The 15,121-nt window shown below is 48.7% G+C and overlaps 2 protein-coding genes and 1 pseudogene across 2 annotated transcripts; 1 reads left to right on the top strand and 2 right to left on the bottom strand.

Annotated features, from left to right (window-relative positions):
• Window positions 1-267: 267 nt before the first annotated feature.
• On the top strand, window positions 268-1,224 carry LOC133776045 (olfactory receptor 6C75-like). Its single transcript, XM_062214717.1, has one exon. The coding sequence runs from the start codon at window positions 286-288 to the stop codon at window positions 1,222-1,224; it is 939 nt and encodes a 312-aa protein (XP_062070701.1). The 5' UTR covers window positions 268-285.
• A 4,089-nt stretch (window positions 1,225-5,313) lies between these two features.
• On the bottom strand, window positions 5,314-10,259 carry LOC133775846 (protein jagged-2-like; annotated as a pseudogene).
• A 57-nt stretch (window positions 10,260-10,316) lies between these two features.
• LOC133775845 (olfactory receptor 6C4-like) lies at window positions 10,317-11,644 on the bottom strand. The gene is made up of 2 exons (XM_062214330.1): window positions 11,170-11,644; window positions 10,317-10,804 (listed from the first exon to the last, which is right to left on the bottom strand). Exons 1-2 carry the CDS (start codon window positions 11,642-11,644, stop codon window positions 10,317-10,319), a joined length of 963 nt encoding a protein of 320 aa, XP_062070314.1.
• Window positions 11,645-15,121: the final 3,477 nt, after the last annotated feature.

Raw genomic sequence — 15,121 nt, 5'->3', positions numbered from 1 at the left:
CAGCCTATTTAACTCTTAGAACATGAACAGGGGTCCTGTCATCACGTTCTTTCACAGAGGATGAAAGTAAAGTTCCCAGGAGCCAACTAGCTTCCCAAAGATGACCCTGCTCTCAGTTCTCGGAGCCACTGTGGGGTTCAGCTTCTTCTGCAGCAGGGCACCAGCTCGCCTCTTCCATCCCAGTGGATCTTCTTCCCAGGCAGCCAAACATCTTGATCTCGAGCGCTCTGTGATCTCTTTATTATAGATGAGACGTGGGTGTTGCTGCTGTGGACAGAGCTGCCCATGGAAACCGGGAACAGGACAAGTGTCCAGGAATTCACCCTGGAGGGGTTTCCCGCTGTCCAGCACCTGGGGAAGGTCCTCTTCCCAGTGCACCTGCTGGCGTACCTGGCGTCCATGACAGGAAATGCAGTCATAGTCACCATCACCTGTGCCGATTCCCGGCTCCAGACACCCATGTACTTTCTCCTCAGCATCTTCTCCTTCTGTGAGTGTTGTTTCACAAGCACTGTTATTCCCAAGTTGTTGGCCATCTTCCTTTTAGGCAGGCAAACGATTTCCTTCGCTGCCTGTTTCATACAAGCCTTTGTCTTTGTGTTTCTGGGAGCCTCAGGGTTCCTCCTCATCGCTGTGATGTCTCTGGACCGCTGTGTGGCCATCTGCAGGCCTCTGCATTACCCCAGCATCATGAACCTGCGGACTTGCTTCCTGCTGGTCGCTGCCTGCTTTGCCGTATGCTTCGCTCTCATCAGTGCTCTCGTGGTGAGGGTGTCTCAGTTGTCCTTCTGTGGCTCTCACGTCATCCCCCATTTCTTTTGTGACCTCGGCCCTCTGATCCATCTCTCCTGTTCTGACACCCGATCTGTAGAAATGCTGGTCTTTGGCCTCGCTTTGCTTATCATTTTGTCATCCCTCCTTGTCACCATCACCGCGTACAGCAATATCGTAGTCACCATCGTGCGGCTCCCATCAGCCAGGGAGCGACAGAAAGCTTTCTCCACCTGCTCGTCTCACCTCATCGTCCTCTCCCTGATGTACGGCAGCTGCGTCTTTATATACATGAAACCGAAGCAGAAGAGCAGGCTGGACTCCAACAGAGAGGCCGCCCTCGTGAACACGGTACTGACCCCACTGCTGAACCCTGTCATCTACACCCTGCGCAACAAGCAGGTGCACCGGGCTCTCAGGGAGACTATGCACAGAATGAAAAAATCAAGATAAAAGTTGCTTGTCCCTGTGGTGGAGAGTCTCAGAGAGCAGTTTGTCCCCATTGTAACTGATAGACAGGTCTACAGTGGAGCATCTCTGGGAAACTCACTTCTCTGTGTTTGCTCATCCCCTGCACAGTGACACTTCTGTTTGCTCAGGGCCACATTTTACTCTGGTGTGCAACTACCCTCTCCCTCAATATCCCATGAATTTGCTGATCACAGGTTTTAATTGTAAAATCCTTTACTGAATTTTCTTAATGGAGATTTTTCTTTATTGAGGAACATAGGACTTTGGTACGTCAAATAAAACGAATTTCCATGGGAGGGAAAATATTTAAGAAAAAATTCAAAATCCGCACTTTCTCGGCCATAGTAGAAATCAGAAAATATATTAATATAATTGAGAAATTGTGGGTGCTTCATTAACTGACTTTTTGATACAGATGACCTATTACATTTGCAGTGTGTGCCTATTGGTGTTGAGGTCCCTAGGACAAGCTAGGAAGTCTTCAAACCTTGAGCTGAACTTCACAGGGGGATTGTCTGGCTTGTGCATCGGTCTCTCCCTGTCTAAGAGGCAGCAGCAGAAACAGCTCCCACATCTGGGCAGCTTCTTCCCTGGCCTCCCGGGCTGTAGAACAGTGACCACATCATCTTCCTTGAGCAGATAGCAGCTCAGAGCCGTCCATCTCCAGCAGCGTGGCTGTGGTCTTTCCCACCAGGATTGAATGCAATGTTTGGGTGAGTGAGAACAGTCCTTCTCCCAGCATCTGCTTCTGTTCCTGCAGTGGACGGGGAGGGGGTGGAGCATCCTGCAGCCAGCATAGAGACAGCCCAGGGCTCTTGTGGCTGAATGGCAAGGTGAGGGCTGCAGACTCTAGAGTAAGCCCAAGGGGGAGCAGCAGCAAGAGCAGTGTGAGGCGCTAGCATTTACTGCATTTCCGGTCATCCCTCTGATGAAAACTATTACCAAAATATGTTCATATCACTTTAGCTGTAAGCAGGGCTCAACAGAATTAATAACAAAAGAGCAATTAAATTGCTAACATGACGGAAGATGGCGTACTGGGCTGTGGGTATGAATAGAATGGCGGAAACAGTACCAGGGCTCAGGTCCCCAGTCCCTGCATGTGTGGCCCAGGGGTGTGATGTCACTGTATCCGTTACCATGGATGTCTATGTATCACATCCTCTGTGCTCCTCACTGCTGCTCTGAGCCCAGCAGTGGCCCAGCGTCATTCCCACCCTGGACACCAACTGGGTGACTGTTTGGAGTCCTGGCTCATTCTTTAAGGAGGTGAAACAACCGGAGCGTTGACACACAGGCTCTGATGTCAAACACAGGTGCTCTGATCCTGCTAAGTCACTTATTCCAGCTCCAGACCATCATATGGACGGGTCTTATGCTGAAGTGATCACGGTGGGAGGTATGTGGGTATGTGTGTCTCAGGGGAGGGGCTCCTTTATCTCACATTTGTACACTTTTTTATATTTTTTATTTTGTTTAAAGAATACAACTTCATGCATTTAATATATACCTATAGGGAACATGATGATTTTTTTTTTTGACAGGCAGAGTTAGACAGTGAGAGAGATAGAGAGAAAGGTCTTCCTTCTGTTGGTTCACTCCCCAAATGGCCGCTACGGCCGGCGTGCTGCACTGATCTGAAGCCAGGAGCCAGGTGCTTACTCCTGGTCTCCCATTCAGGTGCAGGGCCCAAACACTTGGACCATCCTCCACTGCCTTCCTGGGCCACAGCAGAGAGATAGACTGGAAGAGGAGCAACCTGGACAGAATCCAGTACATCGACCAGCACTAGAACCTGGGGGGCCGGCGCCACAGGCAGAGGGTTAGCCTAGTGAGCCACGGCGCCGGCCCACGATAATTCTTACCCCCCACCTCCCTCCCACCCATACTCCTGCCTTTCTTCCTCCCTCTCCCTTTCCCATTCTTATTTTTTACAGAGATCAATTTTCAGTTAATTTTTATATTCATAAGATTAGCCCTACACTAATAGAGAGTTCACCAATTAGTATGACAAAAAAAAAAAAGACAAAAACAAACAAGAGAAACGTTGTTCCCTGACAGCCAAGGCAAGGGCTGTCCAAAACCTTAGCATGGGGCCGGTGCGGTGGCGTAATGGGTAAAGCCACCGCCTGCAGTGCCAGCATCCTGTAGGGGCTCCAGTTCTAGTCCCGGCTACTCCTTTTCCCATCCACCTCTCTGCTATGGCCTGGAAAAGCAGTAGAAGATGGCCCAAGTCCTTGGGCCCCTGCACCCATGTGGGAGACCCTGAAGAAGCTCCTGGTTTGGTGCAGCTCCAGCTGATGTCGCCATCTGGGGAGTGAACCATGGGATGGAAGACCTCTCTCTCTCTCTCTCTCTCTCTCTCTCTCTCTCTCTCTCTCTCTCTCTCTTTGTCTCTCTCTCTCTGCCTCTCTGTGTAACTGAATTTCAAATAAATAAAGAAATCTTAAAAAAAACCTTAGCATCTCAAAGTGTCAGTTTCACTCCTGTAGATTACATATTAAGTACTCTATTAGTTACCACAGATCAGAGAGACCATATTTGTATTTGTCTTTTTGTGACTGGCTTGTTTCACTGTGTATGATTTCCAGTTGCATTCATTTTGTTGCAAATATTTTAAAATATTAATTTATGTATTGTAAAGGCAAAGTTACAGAAAGAGAGGAAGAGAAAGAGATCAATCTTCCATCTGCTGGTTCACTCCCCAAAGGGCCCCAATGATTAGGGTTGAGCGAGACAGAAACCAGGAGCCAAGTGCCTCTTCCAGGTCTCCCACATGGGTGCAGGGGCCCAGACACTTGGGCCATCTTCTACTGCTTTCCCAAGCCATTAGCAGGGAGCTGGATCGGAAGTGGAGCAGCTGGGACTTGAACCGGCGTCCATAATGGGACGTGAGTGTCTCAGGCAGCGTCCTTCCTGCTGTGCCACCACGCCAGCCCCCATGTGTACAATTTCTTCCAAAGAATCAAGATGATAGAATCTCAGTCATTTGTTTATCTACCTTGTTACTAATGAAAATAACTGAAACAAACACTTTTTTTCTTGGTGAACTTTTCTTTCAGCTACAATATTGTCTTCTGACTATCTACATGAAAACCAGCATTTCCCTCTTCCAATTGTATAACCTCGATGTGATTTTAGCTCCTATTTGTGTTTGTTTTATCTTGAGACAGAGTACTCCTAAGAAGATTAATACCGTTTTGCCTTTGTTTTTAACCCAAACTCAGAGGTTAGATAATCAGAAGTAAATTTTTTAAGAAACTTTATTGATATAAAGTGAACAAATTTCATGTGTTTCACCTGTACAGGTTTAGGACTGAGCACAGTGATACCTCCCAGCCCACCCTGCCTGCCGACCATCCTCCTTCCTCTCTTATTTTTTTCTTTTAACTTTTACAATGACATACTTTCAGTTTATTTTATAATCACAAGCTTAACCCTCCACTAACAAATAATTCAACAAATATTAAGTAGAAACAACCACTGTTCCTTAGCAGTACAGACAAGGGCTGTGTACTTTGATGATGACTGGATCATGCTTGGCATTGAATTCCTATTGCAAATTTCAGATTTCATCTTATTGAAAATAAAAATTATTGGAAGTGCTCTAAAAATCAGAGTGATTATTGGGTCCATTTTATAGTTCTTGGTTGTGACCTTTTGAAACACTTGCCTCTCTTTAGTCATAAAATTTGGAGATTGAGCCCAGTAATCTTTAGAGTCCACTTACAGATGGCTCATGAATACATGTATCAGAACATCATAAATATATATGGCCTCTAACTGTATATCATAAATATATACGGTTTCTAATTATACATCATAAATATATACTAGTCTCTAGCTTCAAAAATTTTCTTCACAAGGAAACCACTAAAACAACCTCCCACCTTATGATTTGAACAACTGGAAAACTATGTTGAGGTTGGGGTTCAGCAACATCAGAAAAAAGTCAATTCATTGTGGCCCACTCACTGAAAGGAATACAAGCCTCCCCCTGGTTTCAGTCAAGACTTAATAATTCATGCTAGTTCAACTATTCAGATGCACTTTGTATCACCTTGGGATAGACTACGGTTGAACAGTCAGCTTGATAAATAGAAAATTGATGGCAAAAACTGCATCAATGTTTTCAGGCTGGCCACTACCAGCCAGTGAAGAACAAATCCTGATGTGGACGTTGACACATCAAGCCAGACACTTAAACCAAGAGACCACATTAGAGGTCCCAGAAATAGACCTACATATCTACAGCCAGTTTATTTTGACATAGGTGACAAAGGCATATATTGGGGAATGGTTGATATTTTCAATAAATGGTGCTGGAAAACCGGATATCCATATGTCCAATAATGAAATTATATCCTTCTCTCACCACCAACTCAAAATGGATTCTGCTGAAGCTTAGTCTATGTTTTTCTTTTTTACATAAAGATTTACTTATTTATTTGAAAGGCAGAGTTACAGAGAGAAGGATAAACACACACACAGACAGAGAGAGAGAGAGAAAATGAGAGAGAGAGAGATCTTTTACTCCTGGTTCACGCCTTAATTTTTTTTTTTTCAAATATACAGAATGCTCCTTTAATAGGTACATATTCACAGAGTGCACCTGCGGGGGGTGGGGCGCGGCTGGAACGCATTTGTCCCGCGCCCCGGAGACCCGGTGGCCAGTGGGCGTGCGGGAAGGCCACTTCGGAAGCACAGGGAGGTCTCTGGCGCGGGCGGTGCGCCTGCCGGCAGGAGCGCGTGGGGCGGCAGCCCGAGCCACCGGACACCCCGGCGGGGGCACAGGAAGGTGGGTCCTCGGGAGCGCGTGGGGCGGCGGCCCGAGCCACCGGACACCCCGGCGGGGGCACAGGAAGGTGGGTCCTCGGGAGCGCGTGGGGCGGCGGCCCGAGCCATCGGACAGCCCGGCGGGCACAGGAAGGTGGGTCCTCAGGAGCGCTTGGGGCGGCGGCCCGAGCCATCGGACAGCCCGCCGGGCACAGGAAGGTGGGTCGGGGCAGCCGCCGCCCCCGCTGCAGCCCGGCTAGGCTCCCGCAGGCTCCTTACCCAAGCAGCGCCTCCCGCCCGGCGTCACAGAATAACTTATGCACGGGTCCAGGAACGTAGAAATAAATTTGTTTTTTGGTTTTGGTGTTTTTTTTTTTTGTTTGTTTGTTTGTTTGTTTTGTTTTCTCCCACAAAATAGAGGAACTATGCACACGACCCCGGGCGCCCTCGGGGCCTCGGGCGCGCCCTGCAAGGCGCGGTTGTCCACCTTGGGGCCCGCGGCCCAGCGCGCGTCCTTGGCGGGCGAGCGCGGCAGGAACTTGTCCACCTCCAGCGCGTCCTCCTCTTCGCCCCCCGCGGCCGCGGCTCCAGGTTCTTGTGGGGCCCGGCGGCGTGATGGGTTGCGGATGGGGTTCAGCGGCCCCCACGGGTTGTTGGCTCCGTCCTCGCGAGGCAAGCGGCTCCGCGCCCGCTCCTCCTGCACTTGGGTGTCCACCAGACGCTCAGTGCCTCGCACGCCGGCCACAACACGCGGAACAGGCCGCACAGCACGGGCACCAGCAGGCCTGTCGAGGGGCCGCCCGCCTCCATGGCCTCCACCTTGACCTCGGTGGCCGCCAGCAGCCCCGAGCGTTCCCGCGCTGCGTGACGGCCGCCGCGATGGCGTGGGCCGCGCTCTGGCTCAGGCAGCTGGCGGGCAGGTCCCGCGCGGGGCTAAAGGACACAAGTCACTTCCAGGGCGCTGGGCCCCAAGGGGGACCGGTCACACAGCAGCACCAGCAAGCGGTCCCGGGCGTCCGCCCTGGTGGCCGGCAGGGAGCGGATCCCAGCGCAGATGGTGCCTACGGTGGTGCCCTGGGGCACCTGGTGGCGGTGGAAGCGCAGCGTAATGCGGGCGCAGTTGTTGTCAAGGTGGCCAGAGCGCGGCAGGCAGGGGGTGCCGGGCAGCAGGGGCTCCTTGGCACCACACTCCCCCCAGGCTGCGCAGGGCGGCTGCAGGCCCTCAGCCCTCTCCCGGCACTGCTGTCCTGGCGGGCACTGGGTGTCCGGCCTGTCGGGCTCGGCTGCCAGCAGGCACGGCTTCCACCCGACCTCGCCTTGCTGCAGTCCCGGCGGCCATCCAGGCAGCTGCAGCTGCTGCAGTCTTCCACCCAGGAGCTGCCGTGTGGGAGCGGCGTGCCCGGCGACCATAGCATGATCGCCGGAACCCGCCGACTTCCCGGTTACCGAGGCCCGGCCTGGCTGGCAGCTGCAGTGGTAGCCGTTGATCTCGTCCACACAGGACGAGGACTGGCACTGGTGGATGTGGAAGCGGCAGTCTGGACCCGCGAAGCCCGGCGCACACTCGCAGTGGAACCAGTTGCCGCCGTCCACGCAGACGCCACCGTTGTAGCACGGCAGGGGGTTGCAGTCCTTGGTGCTGTGAGTGCAGGTGCGGCCCTCCCAGCCGTCCCGGCAGATGCAGGCCCACGCAGGTGCCCCCATTCACGCAGGGCTTAGGGAAGCAGCTGCTGTTCTTGGCCACGGTGCAGGGGCTGCCCTTCCAGCCCGGGGGCAGGCGCAGCGGAAGGTCTCCCCGCTGTGGTAGCAGGTGCCGCCTTGCTGCAGGTGTCGGTGTCGCCCTGGAACTCCCGTGAGTGACAGGTCTTGCCCTTCCAGCCATCGCAGAGGCAGTAGGAGTCGTTGACCAGGTCGTGGCAGCTGCCGCGGCTGTGGCACGGGTCTGGGAGGCAGTCGTTGGGATTGATGTCACAGAGCTCGCCCTCCCAGCCGCTCGGGCAGAAGCAGCGGAAGGCGTCCACCTCGTCGGTGCACGTGAATTCCTCCACCACTCTGCAGGCCGCGCCCGGGCACGGGTCCCTGGGCGCCGAACAGTTCTTGCCACGGAAGTCCTCGGGGCACGCGCAGTAGTAGTCGCTGTCCAGGCTGCAGCAGCGAGCCCCGTTGTGGCAGGGACTGGGGCACACGTCCATGGCCACCAAGCAGAGGGACCCAGAGAGGCCTCTGGGGTAGTGGCAGCGGAAGCCGTCCACCAGGTCCTCACAGAGGCCACCGCCGTGGCAGGGGCTGCTGGCGCAGGCATCCTGCTCCAGCTCACAGTGCTGGCTCCAGAAGCCGCGTGGACACACACACGGGGACCCGTTCACCAGGACCTTGCAGGTGCCGCCGTGCTGACACTGGCCGCGGCACTGGTTCATGTTGATGTGGCACTTGGCGCCCTTCCAGCCTGGGAGGCAATCACATTAATTGCCGCCAATCAGGTTTTTGCAAAACAATGGAAGATCTCTTTCTCTCTGTCTTTCAAAAAGGAATTAATTAATTGAAACTTTTTAAATGAAATAAAATTCTCCTTTATGTATCATGGAGGTCTCTTGCTAGTGAGGTTTAGTTGACTAAGCAAGTATCTAATGGGGCCAAATGCACAGCCCTAACACTGCATGTCCTACAAGGCTGTCGAAGTTGATAACGCATAAACTGCAGGGCTGTATCTGCTGAGGTCATGGACCTACTCGAATGCAGGTCACAGATCGTAACTACAGGTTTGCTGCCTCCTTTTTGTTGCCCTCTCCCCATCCCCATTTCCTCCTCCTTCTCCCTCTTCCTCCTTCTTCTCTCTCTCTCATACTAAAATGTTGTTTTAGGCTGACAAATTAAGGATGAACCTTTAAATCTGAGATATGTATATCTTTGTTTCAGCTTTAAATTCTACTAGGGTGCCTCAGGGCTTCTCTCATAATAACTTTGGAAATTACCTGGCAGCAACCGAGAGAATGATCTGCTAAGTACACAGTATCCCAAGGCTCAGTCCCCTCAGACATGAAAGTCTGTACTACTCCAGAGGGCAAGTAAATTAACCCAGCCGATGTGCTGGCCAAGGGCGAGAGAAAATCTCTATATACTTACATCAAAATATTTCGTTACCTTTGGAGTGATTATAGGTGGCATGTGGCTTTTAATTTTAAAAAAGCCTGTAGACAAATGTTTAGAGAAGCTTTATTTATAATGGCTAAAAAGTGGAAATAGTCTATATGCCATATACATAATAGATATAAATAGATGATTGAGATATAGTTAAATGATAGATATAGATGGTTGATGGATGGTAGGTAATTATACATGACAGATATATGGATGGATAAAGATGATAGGTCAGTAATCTGAATGGAAAAGTTTTAGAAAGGGAGAACATATTGGGCCGGTGCTGTGGCACAGTGGGTTAACACCATGCCCTGCAGTGCCAGCTGGTTCAAGAAAGGGAGAACATATTAACAGTTGCAGCTGGCAGGAAATTGGTATGGCTTTGAAAGAGTGACAGGAGGAATCTTTGTGGGCCTGCAAATGTTTATATCTTAACCTCATCAATGTCAATTTTCTGGCTGTGACATTCTGTTATGTTTTGTAAGATGAAGCTATCTGGGGAAACTGAGTAAAAGCACATGGGATTTTTATCATTTCTTAAAAATCCATGTGAATCCGGGGCCAGCATTGTGGTGCAGAGGGTTAAGCTGCTGCCTACAATGCCGGCCTCCCATGTGGGCACTGGTTCAAGTCATGGCTGCTCCACTTCCCAGCTGGCTCCTTGCTAGTGGCCTGGGAAATGCAGCCTGGCCACACGCTGTGTTCCATTCAAAAACAGGCAGAAGTTTGAGTTTAGCCCAGCAGTTAAGATTCCCACATCAGAGAGTCTGGATTCTATCTGGGCACAAGATCAATACATGAAAATCAGTGCCACAGTCTCTGTCCCTCAAATAAATACAAAGCAATTTTGAAGAACAACATGAGTAATTTGTGATGACAGAAATAACAACATAATTGTTCTTTTCTTGGTGTGGGCTATTGACTGGGATGAGGAACAAGGGAGTTTGTGGTGAAATGGGAAGGTTCTACAATTTGATTTGTCATACATTATTTCATATTTTACACATTTTATCACCTTGAAGCAGTCTTGCCAAATCCACCTCTGAAGACCTTGGCAGAGGACCAGGCAGATTACCAAGAATGATGGCAGAGATTTCCACCATGGTGGAAAACTGAACTGGATGAACAATAAGCCATTTTCCTTCCAAAACACCATGGTCTTATTTCTGCAGTCTCACCTTGGACACAGCATCCCTGAGAGCCCGGTGCACCTGCTTGTTGCGCAGGGTGTAGATGACAGGGTTCAGCACTGGGGTCAACACCGTGTTCACCAGAGCAGCCTCTCTGTTGAAGTCCACCCTGCTTGTCTGCTTTGGCTTCACATAGATGAAAAGACAGCTGCCGTACATGAGAGAGAGGACGATGAGGTGAGACGAGCAGGTGGAGAAAGCTTTCTGTCGCTCCTTGGCTGACGGGAGCCTCACGATGGTGACTACGATGTTGCTGTATGATATGATGGTTACAATGAGGGACAACACAATGACACATAAAGCAAGGAAGAAGGTATATATTTCAACAGCTTTGGTGTCAGAACAGGAGAGGTGAATTAAGGAACCTAGATCACAGAAGAAGTGAGGGATGAGGTTGGAGCCACAGAAGGACAACTGGGAAACCTTGAGAACCAGAGCAGTGATGAAGAGGAAGGACACCGGCCGGCGCCGTGGCTCAACAGGCTAATCCTCCGCCTTGCGGCGCCGGCACACCGGGTTCTAGTCCCGGTTGGGGCACCGATCCTGTCCCGGTTGCCCCTCTTCCAGGCCAGCTCTCTGCTGTGGCTAGGGAGTGCAGTGGAGGATGGCCCAAGTCCTTGGGTCCTGCACCCCATGGGAGACCAGGAGAAGCACCTGGCTCCTGCCATCGGAACAGCGCGGTGCGCCGGCCGCAGCGCGCTACCGCGGCGGCCATTGGAGGGTGAACCAACGGCAAAGGAAGACCTTTCTCTCTGTCTCTCTCTCTCACTGTCCACTCTGCCTGTCAAAAAAAAAAAAAAAAAAAAAAAAAAAAAAAAAAAGAAGAGGAAGGACACCGTGCAGCAGCAGGAAACCAGAAGCAAACACACCCGCAGGTTCATGATGGCCGGGTAGTGTAGAGGCTTGCAAATGGCCAGGTATCGATCCAAGGACATCACAGCCAGGAGGAAGAAAATTGTTGACCCAAGGAATAAGAAAGAAAACGCTTGTGTGAGACACGCAATGAAGTGAATTCTTTGCTGTCCTAAAAGAAAGATGGACAGCAGTTTAGGAATCACTGTGCTAATAAAACAGCATTCACAGAAGGAGAAACTGCTGAGCAAAATATACATGGGTGTGTGGAGGCGCTGGTCAGCCCAGGTGACGGTGATGATGAGCAGGTTTCCTGTGATAGAGGCCAGGTACGCCAGCAGGTGCACCAGGAAGAGGATTTTCCCAAGATGCTGGAGAGCAGGGTACCCCTGCAGGGTGAATTCCTGGACAGTTGTCTCATTCCTCATCTCCATCAGTATCTCCATCGCTCTTTGATCTGTTGGGCAGAAAATACTCTCATTGATAAATAGCTTAACTCACAACCACTATTTAAAATTCTGAATGTCAATAATTTTTTCTGAAAATATTTTTATTACAGGGAACTGGGATTTAGCATATCAGTCAGATTACCCATATCCCATATCAGAATGTCTTGGTTTTGTTCCCAGCTCCAACTCCTGATTCCAGCTTCCCACTAACACAGACCCTGGGAGACAGAGCTGATGCCTGAACTATTTAGGATTCAGCCTCTCACATGAGGTGTTGTGAGCATTTGTGTGGTGAACCAGATGAGATCTCTCTCTCCCTCTCCCTCCCAGTCTCCATCTCCATTTCTATCTCTCTCCATCCCTTCCTTTTTCTCTCTCAAATAAAGAAAAGTTAAGAAAATGTATCATAAATCATTTTGAACTTTCCACATCGTTACATTTTTTTTTTAATGAAAGTTTAATTTTTGGGTTTGTTTTCACAAACAACTTTAATATGCATCCTAACTTTTCTTAAAAAACATATCTTTGAACAGTAGTCTATAATAATAGTCTATAAAGGGCAAAATGCAAAATGAAAGTGATCATTGTGAAATAAACAACTAACAGACAACAATGAAGGCTCTCAAACCAGGGGCACATGCTGGACGTTTTTACGTTTCACTTGGATCACACATGTTCACAATAATAGATTCACAAATCAAAGAATCAAATCAAACACTCCTGGTGGCTTCTTCACTGGAGGCTCACTTCCTGTTATTGTCCAGCTGTGTGTACCACGCCCTCCCATGCACTGACTTCAGTCCTCTGGAATTAGGAAGCATGAACACCCATGCTTCAACCCAGCTGTTTTCGTGAAACCCATTGAGCCTGAGTTCTTTACCCAATATTCTGGGGCGCAGGAAACTCAATAGGATAGTATTTTGCCAATACCCATTCCGTGGATTTAAGAGAAACTAAAAGATGGGCGGTGGTGGTGGCTACATGGACTTTAGTGTTCAACCTCAGTGAACAAGCACAAGCTGGTGAGCCAATATTCCTCCCATTGTATCAGGTCAGGAGAGTGGGAGTGTTTCCTTCTGCTTCATCATTCCTTTGTGCTGGAGTATTATTATACTGGGAGATTCTGTAGAGGTACGATCACACTTGGATGCCCACAACAACCACTAGAAGAGTGTTAACCATCTACAAAAGCAAGACCTAACTGGAAACCACATTAATGCGTGCGTACTCTTCAGTGAAGAGGTCTGGGCGTGTGCTGGAAATGAGGGCTCTAGTGCATAATTCACCACAGGCAAACTGTATTGATTAGATTATTTGATCTCACTAAACCTGTTGCTTTAAACTCTGCCTGATTCACAATGCCAGCTTAAACAAACAGCACTCTGTGGTTTAAATGTTGAAGCTATTAGCTTAAAAATCATCCCCTGGGCACAAAGTACTCACCAAGAAGTAGCTCACAGGAAATAGTGTTCATTCGACCACATGCTGCTTTTTTCTTCCAACAACCTGCAAACTGTTTCTAGGCTAATGGGAAGGAAAGCAGAAGTCCAATTATTACCTTATGTCTAAAGTCAGTAGGAGATTTTTATAAAGGCTGATTATTTCCAAGGAAGACAGATTTCCAAACCCTAGAGGAGGAACAGCCGGAGTTTTCCCGTTAGCATCTGGCTGGTAAATCTTATTTCATCCAGACCGGCAGCACGCCCCAGTCTGTACTAGCAATTGCAGGCATGAAGACTTAGAATTTCCAAGCATATTCATACCAGTTCTATGGGATGTGACGACAGAGTCCATCCTGAAACTCAAACATGACTGGTTGTGTGCCCATCCCAAAGGAGACTCAGGAAACTAGCAACGGAGGCCTAATTCTGTTGCCCAGAGACCGTGTTTGCCACTCTCCTGTAAACTGGCTGCTGTCACTGTTGTTAGCGAGAGCATCCCAATCATAAATGCAAGCACATTTAAATGCCCTTGTGTTGTATTCACCACATGGTAATTTCCAGCATCAATGAGGACGCACAGAGTCCCAAAGGACAAACCTCTGGACATTCAGACTTCCTTAGAGGAACACAACAGGAGGCAGGGACTAAAACCACAGCACATTCCCAGGGCGAATTGAATTGATCATTGCTGGCAATGGGGGAGTTCGGAAGAAATATATCGTAGTTACCATTTCTCTGCCATCATTATCAGTAATCTACGTGGTCCTCAGCCAAGGTCTTCAGAGGTGGATTTGGCAAGACTGCCCCAAGGTGATAAAATGTGTAAAATACCAAATTATGTGTGTCAAGAGAGACAGGCTCAAGGAACAGAAACACTTTTTTTTTACTCAGTTGGTTTTGCTTTTCTCTTCATGTGCTTTGGCGTAGTATTTCTTTATTGAGGTATAATTTACACACTATAAAATGCATAATTCTTAATTATACAGATCAATAATTTTTGTGCATGAACAACCACATAGCACTGCTCAAATCTATTTATAAAACGTGCCCATTTCACACAGATTTCCTTGTTCCTCACCCCAGGCAGTAGCCCACACCAAGAAAAAACAATTATTTTCTTATATCTGTCCTCACAAATTACTCACACTGTTTGTAGCACTTGTTTTTTATGTATTCAAGAGCCAGAGACAGTGGCATTGGTATTTGTGTATTGGTCTTGTGCCCACATGGAATCCAGACACTGTGATGTGGGCCATGGAATCTTAACTGCTGGGCTAAAGTCAAACTGCCTGTGTGTTTTTGATTGGAGCACAGCGTGTGTTTCTCGTCTGGCTCTTTTTCTTTCCTGTTTTGTTTCTGGAGACATCTGTGCTGTCTCACCTACAGTGATTGCCCTTGTACATTGCTCTGTAGCCAGTTTTCCTTCTCCCACCAAAAGACGTTCCTGTCCTTTCCAATTCAATGGGATTATAAATAAAGCTACTATGAATATGTTTGTTACACATCTTTTAGGGATTTCTCTTGGGTCTGTAACTTGGAGTGAAAGTACTGAGTTGCAGAAAATAGGTCTTCCTCTACTTTGAGTGTGATCCCACTACCAGCTCGGGCAAGTGCTTTCTCCTCAAAGTCATAAGCACTGGGAGAGTAGGGACTTACCCAGCTGTGCTAAGAGGTGAGCATCATGGCAGGTCCTTTGGGCAGCAGGGGCATGGCCTTGGAAAGCAGTTCTCATGTATACAAAAGCAAATGTTATTCCTTCTTACTTACCCATATTACTCATATATTCCTTCTCCATTTCATTCTCTATTTGGATCAGTGGGTTCATACGGTATCATTTCCCTTCTACCTGACAAGCTTCTTTAGCATCTTTTTTTTTAGTTTTGCTGCATGACAGTGTTATCAACTTTTTATCACGCATTTTATCTGCAAATGTTTTCTATGACCTTCCCTTTTGAGTGATATCCTCATAACATGTTCCAGGTTGAGTTTTTGCTTGTTTTGTTGTTGTTGAAGTTCTTAAGTTCCTTTTATC

Source organism: Lepus europaeus, chromosome 17, assembly GCF_033115175.1.
Source record: "Lepus europaeus isolate LE1 chromosome 17, mLepTim1.pri, whole genome shotgun sequence".
Lineage (NCBI taxonomy): Eukaryota > Metazoa > Chordata > Mammalia > Lagomorpha > Leporidae > Lepus > Lepus europaeus.
The sequence above is the reverse complement of the archived record's forward strand: the minus strand, read 5'-3'. Positions and strand labels throughout refer to the sequence as shown.